At 40.0% G+C, this 18,801-nt stretch overlaps 1 protein-coding gene across 2 annotated transcripts; it reads right to left on the reverse strand.

Moving 5' to 3' along the window:
* Positions 1–237: 237 nt before the first annotated feature.
* Positions 238–17,738, reverse strand: morc3a (MORC family CW-type zinc finger 3a). Of its 2 annotated transcripts, none has more exons than XM_034109737.2 (19): positions 17,517–17,738; positions 16,083–16,155; positions 15,119–15,251; positions 14,782–15,008; positions 14,316–14,457; positions 13,784–13,940; positions 7,068–7,196; positions 6,854–6,973; positions 6,653–6,750; positions 6,459–6,566; positions 6,220–6,348; positions 5,024–5,101; positions 4,728–4,761; positions 4,523–4,576; positions 4,307–4,427; positions 4,142–4,214; positions 2,997–4,053; positions 1,944–2,143; positions 238–1,837 (listed from the first exon to the last, which is right to left on the reverse strand). In XM_034109737.2, exons 1-19 carry the CDS (start codon positions 17,553–17,555, stop codon positions 1,675–1,677), a joined length of 3,135 nt encoding a protein of 1,044 aa, XP_033965628.1. In that variant the 5' UTR covers positions 17,556–17,738; the 3' UTR covers positions 238–1,674. The 2 variants fall into 2 exon arrangements, with proteins under 2 accessions (XP_033965628.1, XP_033965627.1); XM_034109736.2 differs by having other exon boundaries at positions 2,997–4,056.
* Positions 17,739–18,801: the final 1,063 nt, after the last annotated feature.

Below are 18,801 nucleotides of genomic sequence, written 5' to 3' on the forward strand. Positions count from 1 at the left end.
TAAAGTATGTGTGAGGGGACATGTGTGCCACTACCATTTTACTTTTTTTTTGTTCAACGACTGAATTTATACATTTAACCAAAAAGGAAATGTATTATTCCATTGTCGCATTTAAAAAAATTCAAGCAAGCAAAACTTGTTAAGAAGTAATAGGTTCTGGATAATTCTTGATAATCAGAAGGATTGAGAAGGACCCCAATGATAAGGTTTGAAAGAAAATGTCATCAGAGCAAGGGCAGCATTTATAAAAATATATATTTGACAGGAATACAAAAAAAGTATGCTTCAATTCAAACTTAAAAGGAAACAACCTGCTATTATTTAAAACAACATCAGGAACAGTTTTTAGAAATATAAAAGGAAACTGAAATTCCAGGATTTTACACAGAAACGTAAGAACAAACAAAGTTAATGGGTATTACATTCATTATTGTATAGTGATTGTATTTGTTATATTGCTTTAATAAGAAAAGAAAAAAATGGTTTAGCAGTGTATAATGTTAAATTCACTATCATAAAAAAAAACTGTACAAATGACATCTATAACCATGGGTGCACATAACTGGTACGCAGGTACGCATGCGCGGCAACAATCTGAAATGCGCAACGTCACTTGTGTCACTACGCGCCTTTGCGTACCTGATAGGATCAAAAACAAAAACACATATTTCGTCTACACGTGTTTCTTGTCAACACTCAGTGGAGAAAAATATTGGACATGTCCAAAAAAACCAAAGACATTAAGCAGCTACGTTGCCGTTTCGCTCCCTGCAAAAATATTTGGACTTTCTATGACTGATTGCACTGGAGAGCGAGGCTTAGATCACTGGACGACAGAGTTGTTCACCGTGTGGACAGACGGGGCTGCTGTTAACGTCGATGTGTACAACATAATTGTGCCAAAACTCCGCCAACTGGCTGCGGTGGTAGGCTCCCCTGTGCACATTCTGTGCCCCGCGCACACACTGGAGAACTGCGCAAAACCACTGATCACTGCTGCAGTTTTATTTAAAACAAAGTGGAGTAAAACACACAGCAGATTTGATTTGATTTACTCAAGTAAAATTTGAAAAGTATTATCATCATAATCTTAAAGTAGCGACAGTAAAAGTAGTCATTTTGCAGATTGGTCCATTTCATAATAATGTATATGATATATATATATATATATATATATATATATATAATATATAGCATACAATAGAAATACTGAAGTAAACTACAAGCATCTTAAATTGTACTTAAGTACAGTATATAATAAGTGTACTTTGTTACTTCCCACATCTGAAATCAGATATTACTTCAAGTCATGTGATAATTCCTTAGTATTTGATCCTCCAACTTGTTCAGGAAATTCAAGGACTTCACAGTTTTGGAAACAAGTTTTGGAGAAAGCAAATCGGAGGCTTAAAAAGAGACAGGGAGGTGCATCTTCATCATCTAGCATGCAAGAAGTGTAAATAGAGGATGGTGAAGGAGACACTGAGGAGGACCACGCTTCGTGTGGGGTGAGTACCAAATGCTGTCTCCTGGTACTCATCTGAGTAACTCACTCAAAAGGTTATGTGCACCCCTGCCTATAACCCTTCAAATAAATACAACGGAATTTCCCCCACTCACATATCAATGATTTACAGGTGGAGTGGTACCTAATTCAAAGACCTGATGATTTGTTTATTCATTTGTTGCTCCGTCTCTTGGTGCAACAGACACCCCACTAGAGAGCACCTGTTCTAGGATCTCATCAATGACATTGCACTCGTAATTGACCTGGTCCAGTTCCAATGGCACGTAGGAGAGGAGAAGGCGCCCGACGTTGTGCCTCAGCTCAATCAAACTGAGGGAGGGGAGAAACAAAACCAAAAAACAGAATACGTCATTATTCGACGGCTGCTGAGTTCAGGAATCCGATAAATCAGGTATTGATCATCTATCAATCTAACCTTCTGAATGTTTCCGAGCTTGACTGTGTGCCAGAGGTAGATGCCTCTCCTGCCTCCTCTGGATCTGTTTGTACGGTGGAATCAGAGGCTCTGTGTGGAGTTGTTCTGCTCTCTTGTGCGTTATCCTTCTCCTGCTGCAGGCTCAACCTGAACTCCCACTTGGATACCAGGTTGGTCTTTTCCTCTTCCAGACTGGTCAACTAGTGAGTGAACCCCAGCAGAAAAGAACATTATCAAAGAAGGCAGGTCAACGTCAATTACACAAAGGTACACTACACACATATCTACACGGGCTAGCAAATAAAGGGTATATTATTGAGAAATGAAATGTAACAAAAGACAACAACAACAAAAAACAATATGCTTGTCGATATACGTTTGATTTATCATAATCTGTCTAAGGTAAAAGAAGAGAGGCAGATTCTTAACGCATGTGGAATAAATAACTAAACAGTAAAGTACAGTAAGCAGATATTGGCTTAGGGGAGGAAGTATTAAAGACATGTGACACTGTTGGCTTTGGTCTTTTTATGGGATTTGTTGAAAATAAAGCGTAACACCAGTCTAGTACGCCAGTGGTTCCCAACGATTGTTGTCTCGTGTACCCCTTGAGCTGGTCGCCATTCTATAAGTACCCCCTCACTCATCTGTTATAATTTGCCTACATTTTTTCGTGTATTAAACCCTTTGTTATCGTGTTAACCCAACTGCTCCTAAATGAAAATCACTTGCATAACTCACATTCAATACAAATGCATTTAAACTTGAAATGTACACTTGTTGTCAGGTAAAGAAATTATGTTAAGACTCACTACTTATTGTCTTTTTTAAGGAGAAGACCCCTCCACTCTGAACAGTCACTTTTATCTGTCATATTTGAAAAGAAACAATGTTATTTTCTGTATTCATGTAAGACAAAAGTTATTTATTTATTTGGCGATGAATGCACCTGCATACCCCCTGCGATCCCCTCAAGTACCCCAAGGGGTCCCTGTACCAGTGGTTGGGAACCACTATTGTACGCTACACTGCGTATACAGCTGTAACACTGACCTGTGAGCGCAGTTCATCATGCTCCTTTTGTCTTTCATCCAGCTGTCGCATCAGACAGTCAACTTGCATAGCAATCTCGTCAAAGTCCTTTTCCTCACATTGGGCAGTACTGGGTTTGGTGGCTTCCAGTGAAACCTTTTCCTTAATAAGTTCTTCCACTTTCTGTTTGGCCTTCTCAAACAGACCTTTGTAGTCCTTCACCTCAGATTCCTCCGTCTGGCTGGCCTGGTTGGAGCTCTCCTTCATCACACTGCTCAGCTCCTGCAGTCTGCTCTGCGTGTCGTGCAGTTGGCAGGTAAGACTGTGCACCTGCTCTTTAAAGGAGTCTCTCTGCTGAGCGATTTCCTGCATGAGTTCTAGAAGCTGGTCCTGCTGTCCCTGTATCTCAATCACACTGGGGTGGGGATGTGGAGAGTCTTTTTGAGCCCAGGAAGGTCCAGCTTCTTCCTCACTATCTTCATGATGTGTCACTCCATTCTGCAAGGTGAGCTCTCCTTGATTCTCACAATGAGCATCTCCACTTCTCGCTTCCTTACTTACACTTTGCTCCACACTGCAGACACCTGAAGGCTTTGTTATATTAGATGTACTCAGCCTCACTCTCTCAGTTGGAATTTGGTCCTCCTCTTCCTTCTTTACTTTGGGTACATCTGTTTGGGTGGTGCTGGTGGACACCCCTGTGGAGGTACTGGTTCCCACAGCTGCAGACGCTGAGGAGCTCGTTCCCGCAGCATTTATGTCTGGGCCGTTATCCAAAGCAGCATCATCGCTGCACTCCATCAGCATGCCCACGTCAGCATCACTTTGCTCCACCTCGGTCTTCACTTTAGTCAAGTCTACGGAGAGATTTGTTGGCTTGGGGGTACTGACCGTCTCCAAGATGCATATATCATCATCATCATCATCAGTATCCTCATCATTTTCATTGAGAAATGGTGGGGAGCTCAGTGGGCTCACATTCACTGATGTTGATGGGTCTAATTTGCCCTGATGGAAGCCATTCTGTCTCGGCCTTTTGGAGGTTATTTGTGGAGAAGCCGGCTGGGTTCTTTTCCCCCTGCTGTGCACACAAAGCACAATTAGAATGCTTCTTGAACAAAGTCACATGGATACATTTATGCTTGTAAACAGCAGATAAAAACTACCTCAGGGGGAGATTTGCCAGTGAGAAAACACCGGATATATATGGAAGATCACTGCCACTTGAAGGGCTGCAAGCTAGAGAGAAATAAAACAGATATTTTTTAATCTCTAAAGCGTTTTCTCTCTCTCTCTTTCACACACATAACATCGAACGCAGACACACATACCAGCTTGTGAAAGGGGGGAGGACCTCAGTGGAATGGAGAGAGCACTCACAGCCCCCCCTGGGGGCAACATGTTGTTAAACCTACTCGTTGGGGTAGTATGTGTGGAGGGGGAAGTAACAGCCTGTCAACAAGAACAACAAAAAGAAAAAAAGTAGACAGTTAAACACAAACGGCGTCTTCAGTAAAATGACATCACAGTTAGTCGTCTCTCCCAACCTGTATTTGGGCCTTTTTCTGCTTGGCGAGATCAGCCAAACGCGCCTCCTCAGCCTAGAAAAATAAATCTATATTTTAGTGTTATTAGAGAAATCTGTACTTTTAAATAATTAGAAACAAATACTATCATTAAAATAACTTGTTATACCCAACTTGGTACCATGTGGAGGAAACGGGTGAATTACAGCATAGGGTGCGTCCTTACCTTTTGCTCTTGAATCCTCATGTCTTCCCTTTCTCTGTAGATATTACACAAGCACAGGTTAGGCAAGGCAAGTCACTTCCTTTATTATGCTTAAATAATGTATTAAAGAAGATTTTTGCAGATTAATACAAAAATATATGATCAGAAAGTCGGCCAGTCGATTACAGATGAGGATAAAGATACGAACCTCAGAAACATTTAGGGTGTGATTGATTTCACAATATATGCAATTCATTTTGAGTCCGAGCACTAAATGACCTTTTTGGGCAGTGTCAAAAATGAACATAGGGACTCACTTTAGTTTATACGTTTTGCGGTATGAAGGTTGCAGATCGTCATCTGAGTCCACATGCTCCTGTTCTGCCTGGCAGCTCCTGGGAGAGAAAATGAAGATGCTTGGCATTTCAAATCAAAGAACAATGTGGCAAAAGTTGGAGTAGTATTTCTGTGGACGACTGAGATTCATGTTAAATAGAAAAGACAACTTAAACTTAATTAATGTGCATTTAAAAAAAGAGGAATAGTTTTGGCGAAAACTAAAAAGGTACCATGGGGTACAGGAATTCGTTTTGGTTTCAAGACCCTGGTTCACAGAGGATACCAAAAAAGTCCTAGAAAGTCAAGGTAAACTTAACTTTGTGCATTTAAAAAAGAGGAATAGTTTCGGCGAAAACTAAAAGGTACCATGGGGTCAGATTAGAATTTTCCAAAGGGGGGTTCGTTCAGCATGAAACACTCGAAATAACTAAAAGGACAAATTAAACAAGAAGAAGGAAAGAAAGGGAGGTGATTGAAAACTATTGCTGCTAAAAAGTTAGCAATGATTGAGAGTCAGACCTAAACATTTCAGATGTGTGTATCTCACACTGCACTGTAACTTTAATTCATGTATCTTTGCTTTTAAATGAGTGTTTTTAAATGTCATTTCATAATATTTTTTTTAATGCTCTTAATGTCTTTTATTTTTGTAAAGCACTTTGAATTGCTTTGTGTTGAAATGTGCTATATATGTGCTATATATATATATATAATGTGCTATAAACTTGCCTTGCCTTAAATGATGTTTTGACCAATAACCACGCCCTGTAGAGGTTATTAACTATCATAAATCTACTCAGCCATTTCACATTTGACTCCTAACCCAACTGTCTTGATTAGGCACCGCTCAGTAGTCCAGCAATGTCCCTGCTTATCTGGCTTAACTAGTATTATAAACAAGTTATTACAGCTATAAACAGACAGTCAATCTGCACCTGGAGATCAATAGTAAGATTATTGTGATTGAATCATTTGAAAAACATCTGTTTATGTTTAGAGGTTTGTTAGTGGCTCTAGTATCTGATCACAGGCGTGTGTGTAGATCTAGACATACTTATATGGAGTATAACTTGGCATTTAAAAAAAAGGAGATGTGGATAGAAATGTATATTAGTTTATTCATCACAGAAGCTTATTATCATTGCAAGTGGGTTTTGGAGAAGGCTCTAGTTACCTGAACTGCGGATCCGGGTTCAAATGGCAGGACCATTTATCTGGCAGCTTGTCGGTGTCGATCCCATCAGGGAGTTTGCGCCAGTGCAAACACTCATCACACATCACCCAGTTTTGATCCGGTCGCTTCCTGAGGACAAAGAAAGAGAGAAGTATCAGAGCATGTGGGAAGCAAACATTGCTAAACAAATATGTAGAAATGTAGATCACACGATGATAGTCCCTGCAAAATGTACTAACGTGGTATCTTCCATGGGTGTGGTGCTGTTTGGATTCTCTTGTTTTTTCTTGTAGTTTATTTCATTCCAGTACTCCTCCAGTTTGGTCCCCACGCTGTTCATTGTTTTCCTATAAAAAGAAATGAATACTTCAGATTTCTGTATTCCTGGGCCTTAATCGTACCGATATAATCAAAACAGAATTGATAGCATTACCTGTACTTATCTGTTTCATCAAAGCTCTGTTTGTTGTGGGTAGGTTCCAGAAAGAAACACTCTATGATCCCAATAACCCCAACACCTTTGTTGTTGGCCTGCAGAAGGCAACGGTTCAGAAACATGAATACCAGATGATGACATTTAGAAACCCTTGAAAATGTGTAATATACAAACGCGCTCCACAAAACACCAACTCACCTTGAGCTGGCAGCCTACACGTTCGTAGGCTTTTATGAGCCGATTCTTGTGATACAGCATAATGCCATACTGGTCTTTACTTCTGGTGTTATAGCCAAAAGTGATGGGAATGCGTTTGGGCTCAAATTAAATGTAAGGGAAACTCAAGAAACAAGACAAGACAACAATTTCCCAAATCATACACAATTATCTATTCTCTGTGAAGAAAGGATACCAGGAAAGTGGGCTTGTAGTGGTCCTTTCTGACGAAGGCCAGTGTCTTAGCAATGAGCTGAGATTTCACCTTTTGACCCCGTACGATGATCTGCATCCGAGGCTTCAAGTAGAGAATACTGCAATATGCCTACAGACAGTAGAAACACAATTATAACCTCATACAAATGAAGAGATATCAAAAATCAGTATCAGGTTTTAAGGAAATCAACTTTTTCTCTTGGACACAACACAGATTACCTACAATTAAATGGATTCAATTTGCCTACTCGTCGTAAGATTTAAAAAAGAAAAATAATATGTTTTATAAACCTAAATTAAAGGTAGGGTAGGTAGGAATGGAGAAACCAGCTCGCTAGAATTTGAAAGTACACAACCGAAGAAAATCTGCCCCTTCCTTCAGACTTCCTTACAGAGCCCCTCCTCCAACACACACGAACGCGCACATGACCAATGAGGGCACGAGATTTGTGAACGAGATGGAAGGCTGACAGGCAGGTAGGCCATCCAGTTATTTTAGCCAGGCCGGCTCAGATGATTGGTCTTGCTTTTTACAGCGCCACGGCTTCCACAGATGAAATATTTGTTTGTAAAAAAAAACGACCTGCCATAATGCAAGGAATTGTATTATGCTGTTATAGCGTACTGATTTCTATTTATCCAATGTTTTTTGACTAATACCGGCACAGTTAACATAACGTATCTGAATATATATACATGTTGGTTATACATTACTCAAATAAACAAGTAGTCCCTTTCCTTGATCAAGTAGTTATACAGCTTTAATTTGAAGGGGTTCATTGATTGTAAGGAAAAAACATGCAACAATGATTGTAATGGGGGAGGCGGGGCCTGGGGGCAGGGCTGATTTGGGGTGATACATCGCAGGAGTGCCATCAATCTTGCTTTAGATCACAATTACAACACTTAGATGTTAAATGAGTCATCCTGGAATTCCCAGTCGTAATTTGCATTTGTGTATTGTGTCTGTCTCCCCCATTTGGTTAACACACAAAACATTGTCCTCGGGATGCAAATGGAAAGGCAGACAAAGCTCCTTGTGTGTGCTACTCCCTGGCAGTATGAATCCTAAACACAACCCTCTGTGTTGACTCTGAGGCTGCGGCCACACGAGGACGAAAACGGTCGTTTGCGTTACTGTTTAGTGTCATATAGACCGTTCGGCCACACGAGGACGACCGAATAGGGCACTAAACGACTGAGGAAACGATAACGGGTCCCAAGGTGGATAGAAAGGCATACCAATCCAAACCACGCATGTCAAGTTTCTGGACGGGGACCGCCTCACTTTAGCCGACTGCAACCTGCTGCCCAAACTGCACGTCATCAGGGTGAGACTTCGCATCTAATTTCCATTTTAGGGTCATCTCTAGTAACTATAGTTTAGTCTAAAGGCAGTGTTGCAAAGTATTTTTTTGTTCCGTGGCTCAATGGCGGGCAGACGTGGTGTGTTGACAGCGGTTCTCTTTTACGCACTCTTAACACATTTTCTGGGAGCCAAACACTCACATGAACGGGACTGCTTAGCTTCGATAAGTAGTCGTACATCACAAAAGCAGTTTGGACTTGGTCACCTCGTTTTGTTTACCACCTTCGTCCTCCCTGGCATGGGAATGCAGGGCCCAAACAAACAATTCACCAAAACGGATCAAAGATGGGAACGACTCATCATTACTTTCTGTCTGCTGCTAGCCGGTGATGTTCATCAATGCCCTGGCCCAATGATCCACACTGATCTTGCGGCTAAACTACCAACTGTCTCAGTTACAGCATGTAACTCGCCTGTTTTACAGATACAAACTGCTGTCACAAACGCTGTACTTATAATGTCTGATTACCCACCTAATTTCCATACCTGCTCCTCGGATGTCTCTGGGAGTATATCGACTGCAATCGCCACTCAACCGATATCACGGGCCGGGCCTGATCTGACTGGTGTGGAGGAAGAGGGAGAGCCGTGGTCGCTGAAACGGTGTGCATCCTCGCTAACCCCCGAGGTCGCACGGCAACAACAACTCCATTACACGGACGACTCCACGCCACGGGCGATCGTTATCCAGCCCCCGGGCAGCGCACAACCAGTCGATCTCAAACCAACAAACTCCATTCTTCTTGTCAACACTCTCTGCGACGGTCCAGGTAAGCGTGGGCCAATCCAGAACTCACTCACAACAAGAGTTGGCGCCGCTCGACGGAAAGCCGCAGGATTAAATCCAGCAATTAAAAAATTGCGAAAACACAACTTCTTTCAAACAGTGAACAATGCCAGAGTGCTGTGGGACCATCATGCAAAACCCAGTGGTCTGCTGGGGGGTCACTTGAATATCCGCAGTCTTGTACCCAAAAGTGATCAGATAAAACATCTCTTAACAGACTCTAACTTGGACTACTTATGTTTGTCAGAGACTTGGTTGAATAAAAATTCCCCATCCTCAGCCATACATATTCCTAGCTATAATGTTTTTAGGAAAGATAGAGCTGTGGGCAGGGGTGGGGGGTTACTGTTTTATATCAAAGACCACATATCATGTAATGAGTTTCAATGCTCTGCTGAGAATGAGCTTGAGCATATCTGTCTTAATGTGAGCCTGTCCCCACAGATGTCTTTCATTCTCATTGGAGTGTACAGACCACCATCTGCAAAAGCTATTTTCTTTGACAAATTACAAAAAATGCTTAGAGAATGCAGTTCTGCCAAGGAAATAATATTAATGGGTGACTTCAATGTTAACTGGGAGGACAAAGCAAGTAATAAGGCACTAGAACGGGTATCTAATCAATTTGATCTCACACAATTAATTAAGGGGCCTACTAGAATAACCACATCCTCAAAAACCCAGATTGACCTGATTTTCAGCAACAAACCTGAAAGGGTGACAAAAACCTACAATATTATCACTGGTCTGTCTGACCACAACCTAACTCTCATAGTCAGAAAGCTCACTAAATCCCGCTTCCATTTGAAACCCAGTACAAAATCTTACCAATTAAGAATACCCAAAAGTGATATTGATGAATTCGACAGGGAAATTAAAAACATTAACTGGAGCCAAATGTTATCAGGTACAGATGTGGATACCAACACACATGCCCTTATGTCAACAATCCAAAATATATCAAAACGATTCCTCAGGAAAAGCGAATCTAAGGCCAAAAATAAACACACCCTCCCCTGGATTAATAGTGACATCAGGAAATCAATGAAGGAGAGAGATAATGCTCTAAAGCACTCTCTTAAGTCAAATTTAGTGACTGATAGGCTTATATTTGCGTCCTTACGAAACAGAGTTACAAAGGAAATCAGGGCAGCTAAATCCAACTTCTTTGTTAATCTCATTCATGAATCTAAGGGAAATCATAAACAAATCTGGGACTGTCTGCAGAACCTAACAGGGAAAGGATATAAAATAACAAAGCAGCTGGAGATCAGTAACAATGGAACCTTATGTAAGGGGCCAGCAGAAATAGCGGCTATTTTTAATAACCATTTTATTGATTCTGTGAGGCTGACTATAAACAGTCCCCAAATTGGTCAAATACATTCATCACCTATTGATTATACACAGCCAGTCTTCTCCCTGACAGAGACTTCTGAATCCAAAGTTAATTCTATAATTTCTTCTTTAAACAATTCCAAATCAAAAGACACTTTTGGACTGGATTCTCTGTTTCTAAAGAAACATGCTACTACCCTCACAGGGACAATTACCAAAATAATTAACACCTCTTTTAGGGAGGGAACATTCCCAAAAGACTGGAAGTTAGCCATTGTTGTGCCAGTCCACAAATCCGGGGACACAACTGATGCAAACAACTATAGGCCCATTAGTATTTTACCTGTCATGTCTAAGATCTCTGAGAAATGTGTAGCTGAGCAATTGACTGGACATCTTAACAGTAGTCCTTTCACACTACACCCCATGCAATTCGGCTTCCGAGCCAATCATTCCACTGAGACCGCAAATTGTTTCCTTGTGGAAAATATTAAATTAAAAATGGACAAAGGAGGCATTGTTGGAGCAATCTTCTTAGATCTTAAGAAAGCTTTTGATACAGTCAATCATCAAGTACTCATTCACAAAATGTCCTATTTTAATTTCTCACCCAGTGCAATAGACTGGATGAGCTCCTATCTGTCAGACAGAGTTCAGTGTGTAAGGGTAATGAACTGGGTGTACCCCAAGGATCTATCCTGGGCCCAATACTATTCAGCCTTTATATAAATGACTTGCCCTCAGTGTGCACTGGATGTGAGGTGCAAATGTACGCTGATGACACTGTCATTTATGTCCATGCAAAAACCAAGGCCCAAGCTGCGGCCAAATTAAATGATGCAATGGTTCATGTAAATCAATGGCTTACTGACTCACAGCTATATTTGAACGTTAAGAAGACAGTCTGTATGTTTTTTAGCAAGACCAACACTGTATCACACGGTGAACCCAAGGTCTATGTGTCTGGGGAGGTCATTCAAACAGTTACACATTTCAAATATCTAGGCATTATCCTTGACACTACTCTATCCTTCAATAAACAAGTGAGAAAGGTAATGCAAATAACTAAATACAATCTAGCAAATTTTAGATATATAAGGAACTGTTTGACAACACCTGTTGCAAAACTATATATGACTGCCATGATCCTTCCCCACCTAACATACTGTATGACCAGCTGGACCCAGGCGAATAGCACAACATTAAGGCCTATCCTGTCACTTTACAAGCAAGCTCTCAAAGTTTTTGACAAAAAACCAAAGCTATACCACCATTGCAAAATCCTGGACAAACATAACCTGCTCAGCTGGGAAAATATATTAAAACACACTGATGCATGTCTCATTTTTAAAATTCTAAACGGCAAGGCACCCCCACCACTCTGCACTTTTATACAACAGAAAAATTCAAACAGTAGAACCACAAGGTCTGCCCTAAGAGGGGACTGTGTAGTCCCTCTTAGGTCCAGTTCCTTTGGCAAACACTGTTTCTCTGTGAGGGCACCTACACTCTGGAACACGATACCAATACAGATCAGGAATAACACCTCTTATCATACATTTAACCACAATCATAAGAACTGGCTTTTAAACAATTAAAAATGTGAACACTTTTAACTGAATCAAGGTATGATGATATTTCATCTGTTTGCATGTGTGTTTCTTCCTCTCTATTGTTGTACTACTGTTCCTATTTATTGTTGTACTGCTATTTATTTATTCTTGTACTGCTATTTATTTATTGGTGTACTGATGTTGTCTGCTGTACTCTATCTAATTATGTTTTTATTTTCTAGTCTTGTTGTGGTCAGTTAACATCTTGCCAAGGACAACAGTTGAAAATTAGCCTGCTGGCTAATACTGGCTCATTTACAGCAATGTGAATTAATGTGCACTGTCCTTTAAATAAAATAAACAAATGAAATGAAATGAAATACGCAACTCTCTGGGGGGTCCAACGGCTCCGTGTGTGCGCCCTATCCGAACATTTTCAGATCACTGATAGTGATTGCGCAATAGCCCCGCCTCTCCCCACCTCTTCTGCTCACCTCCGCTTACCCCGCGCCATTGCTGAAGTGTTTCGCCACCAACAACAACAACAATGGCGGATCGCAGAGTTGCTATCGTGCTCCGGACGCTATTGACCATGCTACAGTTGTTTGTGCAACATCGACAGCAATAATGATGAGGCAATAGCCCCGCCTCTCCCCACCTCTGCTGCTCACCCAAAGTAAACTGCACACTGAATTCAGATTATTTATCTTTCTCTCGATATGGACCTAAACGCGAGTGAAGTCTAATCTGACAGGACGGAGACACGCAGCTCTGCTCACCTGCAGCTCCTCCCGCTGCAGCAAAACACACACTTCAAGCCAGATCATCACCCTTAGCTATTTTAATTACCTCTCAAACTCCCTAAACTAGTTATAAATATGTTTATTTTTACTGTCGGCCGGGTCACTCATTACTGGATCAGCTGCTGCATGAGACAGACACTGACGCTGTCCGAAGAGAGGGAGGAAAAAGAGAGGCTCCGTGTATTTTATTATTATATGATATAGAGTCGTTATTCATTTGTTTTAAAACTCAATAAATAACAAAGAAGACCTTTGACCGGCACTTTTATAATTTTGTCCGGAAGATTTAAACTTTAATACACGAAAAACACTGCCCGGCTCCCTCGGCCCCCACCGCGGAGAATAAACAGAAGGGCAACCATGACAACCATGCTTCTTCGCTGCTTTTGTGGAGGAAGTTACAGCGCCACGTACAGGCTCCTGCATATGTACTGCAGCTTCTCCAGCAGTTGGAGCTAAACGGAGCGGTCTCGTGTGGACAGACACTATCCGGATAACTATTGCGTGTGGACGGAAGCTTGTTTGCGATTGCATTAATCCTATGCGTTTAGCTGTTTTCGTCCTCGTGTGGCCGCAGCCTGAAGCTCTAGATAAGAATCCTTCTTCAAACTGGATCTCAGTAAAAACATTTAAACAGAAAAAATTCTTCCAGTTTTCTTTTAGAACTCCCAACCCACTAAAAAATACATTCTCACTATTTGTAAACTGGAAGATTTGCGTTTTTTGACAAAACATTTGTACGTATAAGTTGCATAATGTACCCTAACTGGCTTCAGTTTTCATGCTTGTATACGTATCACAATAAAATGTGTGACTGTGGGCCACATGCACAAAACAGCTACTTACCCGCAGTGAGGAAACACTCTCAGGGATGTTTGACTTGGTCACTTGACTTGGACCTGGTTTTGGAGCAGCGTCCTTCATTGTCTCGTCGAATTCAGATGGTATTCGGATATCGTAGCGGTCCCTCTCAAAATCAAATTCTGATGGTTTACTAGATGTACTGTTAAAAATATAAAAGAAATACATGGGCGATCAGTCTTTATCATAATCTTTGAGTTATTGGGCCTCCCTAATACTAAGAACTGACATCAAATCACATGCAGAACTATAGCGTTATTCATTGTTGCTAGGTAACAACCCTGCTGCTGTTTGTTGGGAACAGATTTAAAGCCAAAGTGGACACATGGTTGTGAAACACATTTTTTAATACAAACATCTAGGTTTGACTTTTTATTACCTCATAGATCATGTTTACATTAATGATGACTAGATTAGAATAGTTGATATAGTCTGATCAGGCATGTACAGGAGCTACTAGCCCTTGGTTTCTGAAATAAAACATAAAGGTTTGTGTGTGTGTGAAGAACCCACAGACCTGCGGAGATTCCAGATGATGATCCGTGTGCCCGTTTTGGAACTGATGCCGTCGATCTCAGCCTGAATTTCTTCCGGTTTGTTGAATGGGGAATAGCGCAGGATGTCCTGAAGACTGGCCTTGTGTTCTTCTCTTACACTGAGTATAGCCCAAGTTAAGGAAAACGTCGTAAATGAGGACAATTGAAAATTCATATATGGTGTACGATGACATTTGTATGTTAAGCAAACTCTTTTGGGTCTCATTATATTTTTCTACAACTCTTGTCTGAAGGATTGGAATGCTGTATAACATTTTGAGCATACGGCTGTCAAAATGTCATAACGCTATTTAGTGTTTAGGATCTATCTGTTCTTGTTCTGTTACATTTGATCTAGCACCCATTCCATCAGATGTTGGGATTTGCGTTTCATTTTCATATAGTTTACATGAAGCAATATGCCTTAACGCAGCAGGTAAAGGATATACTTCTTTTTTTCTTTCCGTTCAAAGCATACAATAGGAACAATTATTTGGTTAGCACCAATCTCTTCCAGGTAGGTCTGAGAGAGCATCCCAACGCAGGACACACTCTTTGACTTCGAAAACACGATGGCGTCTCTGCCGAGGCGCATGGATCCAGACTTGAAACCGTTGCCGTACATACCAATGGGCTTTACTCCCTTTACAGGAGTCTTGTCACTGTAGCCAAAGCTTAAAGGGGGGAAATGCATAAAATCCTTTAGTGAGTATATGAATAACAGCATGATTTATACATAAATGTATCATGTACAACATTCGTTTGGTGAGCCATTTCTAATTACCTGAGCATCTTGTGTATTTTATCTTTGTCCAGTCCATATCCATTATCCATAAAGCTAAGGCAGTCCTGCTTTTTGACCACAATCTTATCAATCCAGAACTGTTTGGCATTGACATCTGGATCATAGGCATTGTCTGTCGAGAGAAAGTTTGTTTAGGGGTGTAACAGAAAACGATTATACCCACTTACTTACTTTAATACTATCATTGTGTGATTCTTATTTGCTAATGTTTATCTTTATTTACTGGCTTTCACTTCTTTGCTAAGCTTGGGAAAAGTCATTCATAAGAAGATGTGTTGCAATGTTGCTAGTTACACTCCATGTGCACCAACAGTATGAATTGCAGCTTCTGTTGAACTGAAAACATTCCTGATACTGCCTTCCTAACTCATTATCGCCACCCTTGACCCCTCCCTTTGTTTAAATATGCAACCCAAACACTATTTTTTTCCCGTCTTTCACTCTGCAGACAGTATGCTCTCGGTATGACTGACTGAACTTTCTTGCAAGAAATAAAACACCTCAAAGACAGCTGAATGGTTTGACCCTTTATCCATATTTCATAAAAAAATTCCCACCACAAGGGGCAACCTCCAGCAATTTAAGTTCCCACATGAAGGGAAGTAGAAATGTATGGAGGATACGATTTACTCCAGGATTTTTTTTGACTTGATATGATGTGTGTGTGTGTGTGTGAGAGAGAATATAACGGGCTTACTATCATTTTACAGCAGCTTACAAGGTGCATCTCTCTCCTTATTACGTTGCGAAGGTGGAATTTAACAGTACTAGATAGAGTACTGCAAAGTAATACAAAGATTTTCAAGCCTTTAATGCTATGGATATCTCAATGAAACCCAACAATAGGGATAAACAAATATCCTTCTTATCTTATCTTTAAGTCAAATGACAACTAAACATACTTAACAAATAGCAGAGAAGAAATCATGTGATGATGACTCACCGATAAGCTCAGCTATGGCGCTGAAGGGCCAGGTATGGCTGGTGGAATTGGCATGAAGATATTTGGGACAAAGCTGCAAGGGAAGCAAATTAAAAAGTACACAATAATTACATATACGCCGCTTTATATTCATACATCCATATTTAATCAATGTGTCCCAGAGGATAGATGGTCAGAGCACAAATATTATTTAAGAGCACAGCAGAGGTTTCCTAAAATAGTTATCATTCACTATTTGTTAAGTGAGTTACACACAGCCAGAGTCTTTCTGATTTACAGCAAGAACATTGCAAGTCAAGTTTGCAACTAATACAAATATTTCTAGTTTATGAAAACAGAGAATGAGGGTTTTAAAATACACCTAAATATAAAAAAACTACTGTTACTGAGAATTGAAAGTGAAAGTGAAATTAGTTTGATGTGGTCACAACAGTGTGTGGGTAGCAATCTAGTGATAGTAGTGGTATTGACCAACATTTTTGCCCCAGTGTAACAAGCAATCAAAAATAAAGGAAAATACAATTAAATATAAAATGTTTTTGCTTTCCTTGTGTTAAAATGACACACATTGAGTGATGTTGGCGCCATTTAACGATCAGTATCAATACGTTATAATTGTTAATACCAGTTTGATAGTTTTCAGTAGAGTTAAAGAACCGTCAGTAGTGGAATAATTAAGTATGCAGATATTGTACTTAAGTAAATGTAGGAATACTCTGTTACAACTAAAAGGCATGTATTCAAAATGTTACTCAAGTAAAAGTATAAAAGTATTAGCATCAAAAATATACCATAATAATAGAACCAAAACTGAAAGTGCACATTAGCCCATTACAGAATCATATCCATTATATGTTTTTATTACAATTACTGATGTATTAATGTGTTTGAACAGCTGGTGAAAACTCAGCTGGTTTTATTTACTTTATGCTGCAGGGTAGTTTGTAAGGGTTACTCCAGGTGTAAACAATGTATTTTAAGGGTTGTATGTTTCACATCATTAATCCAAATGTGCAAAGTAACTAAATGTATTCAATAGATATAGTGGAGTATAAGTACAAGATTTACCTCTGAATTGTAGTGGGGTATAAGTAGAAAGTAGCAACATAGATGAAATACTCAAGTAGAGTACTAGTCCCTCGAAAATTGTACACGTAGGCTACAGTACTCGGGTAAATGTACTTACTTAACACCACTGCATTTACCTAGTAATAATTCAATCTTAATTGTGCTAGCTAACACGGAATAAATGCCACCAAAGAGCAGTCTGACCGTTATCATGGCATATTGAAACATATCAATAAACATAGACCGTGGCGTGAGCTCTTTAACGTTACCTATATATTATATATAGTATATATTCCTAGCTATATCTGCAGTGGTGCAGTTCACGCCACAGTTTGTCAACATTAAAACCAAGTCAATCCTACTTACTGTACTGAGCGGGACACCGCGGTCTCCTTGTGCCGCCATATTTTGGTAAACACGGATGTCACCGGATCGGTAGGGCGTTGTTTGTTTGGCACGCACTATTACAAACTGTGATGGGGTAATTTCATAGACTGTATATATAAAGTAATGTCAGGGTAATTTGAGCTCGTGAACGTGAGCCTCATTCAGATTCTGAGGGCGGTATATCATGGTATATTCTTGGTATTCCGGTATGGGTGCCCTGAGCAACCAAAAAGGACGAAAGGCGAATATATCAAATAAAAGCGACATTATTATTATTATTATAATTATTAAACAGTTGAAAATGTGACATAATCAAATTCCTTGATAAAACATTTTTATCAGAGATACAGTAAAAAACAAGTAGGCTACCTTAAGTTAAACAGTTTAACTACTTGTCAAATCGCAACTTCCTGTTGCTGTTCCTATGTTGTTCATACTATTTAATGTTACATGTATTATGATCACATCTGGTTTGACATTTTCCAAAATAGAACTACAAATGACACTTTACAGACTAAATAGTCACTACTCACTACAATAACATGTTGAGGAGGTCAATCATCTCACCACTCATGACAGCTTCCAGCTCATAACAGTCCAGTGAAAATAAGTGATTTGGTTATTATCTGGAATGTTTTTTTCTTCATAATATATATATATTACAAAAGCCAACACCATCAACGAGGAACCATTTTGTTTCCAAATTGGCACTAATTATTTATGTCAGTACTAGTACTCCGCCAAGTGATAGAAGGGAATGGTGCTGGCACTGGATGGATTTGTGCAGAATATGCTACTTAGTATTGACATTTCTTAACTAGACAGATTGTTGGTTAGAAATAGGTAAGTTCTGCTCTGCTTAGTGTGCATTACTCATTCATATAATTTTTTTTGTTACAGTTGCATATTAAGTTATCATGCCTAAGACAATGATTTTTTAAGCAGTTTTGTAAAACTGGATTATTCCCATCTTGTATAAGGTCATGGCAGCTGATTAAGCAATTTAGTGTCCATATTTCTGCAGCAGCGTCCTAAAGCTCCTCCAGAGGGATTTCAAGGACGTTGTTTCCACCTGTCCTCATTTAGACAAAGCCATAAGGTGTGCTGATGACTGTGTGCAGTGATTTGACATTGAACACAATGATTAACCTGTTCCTAAATGGTTACTAAATATAAGGCAGAAGGGGTCAGTGTTCAGCATCTTGAGCACAGACACTGCAACATGTGGGCTGAGGGAATCAGGGAACAAAACATCAATTCAGTT

The sequence above is a fragment of the Pseudochaenichthys georgianus genome, chromosome 21 (assembly GCF_902827115.2).
Source record: "Pseudochaenichthys georgianus chromosome 21, fPseGeo1.2, whole genome shotgun sequence".
NCBI classification, from domain to species: Eukaryota; Metazoa; Chordata; class Actinopteri; order Perciformes; family Channichthyidae; genus Pseudochaenichthys; species Pseudochaenichthys georgianus.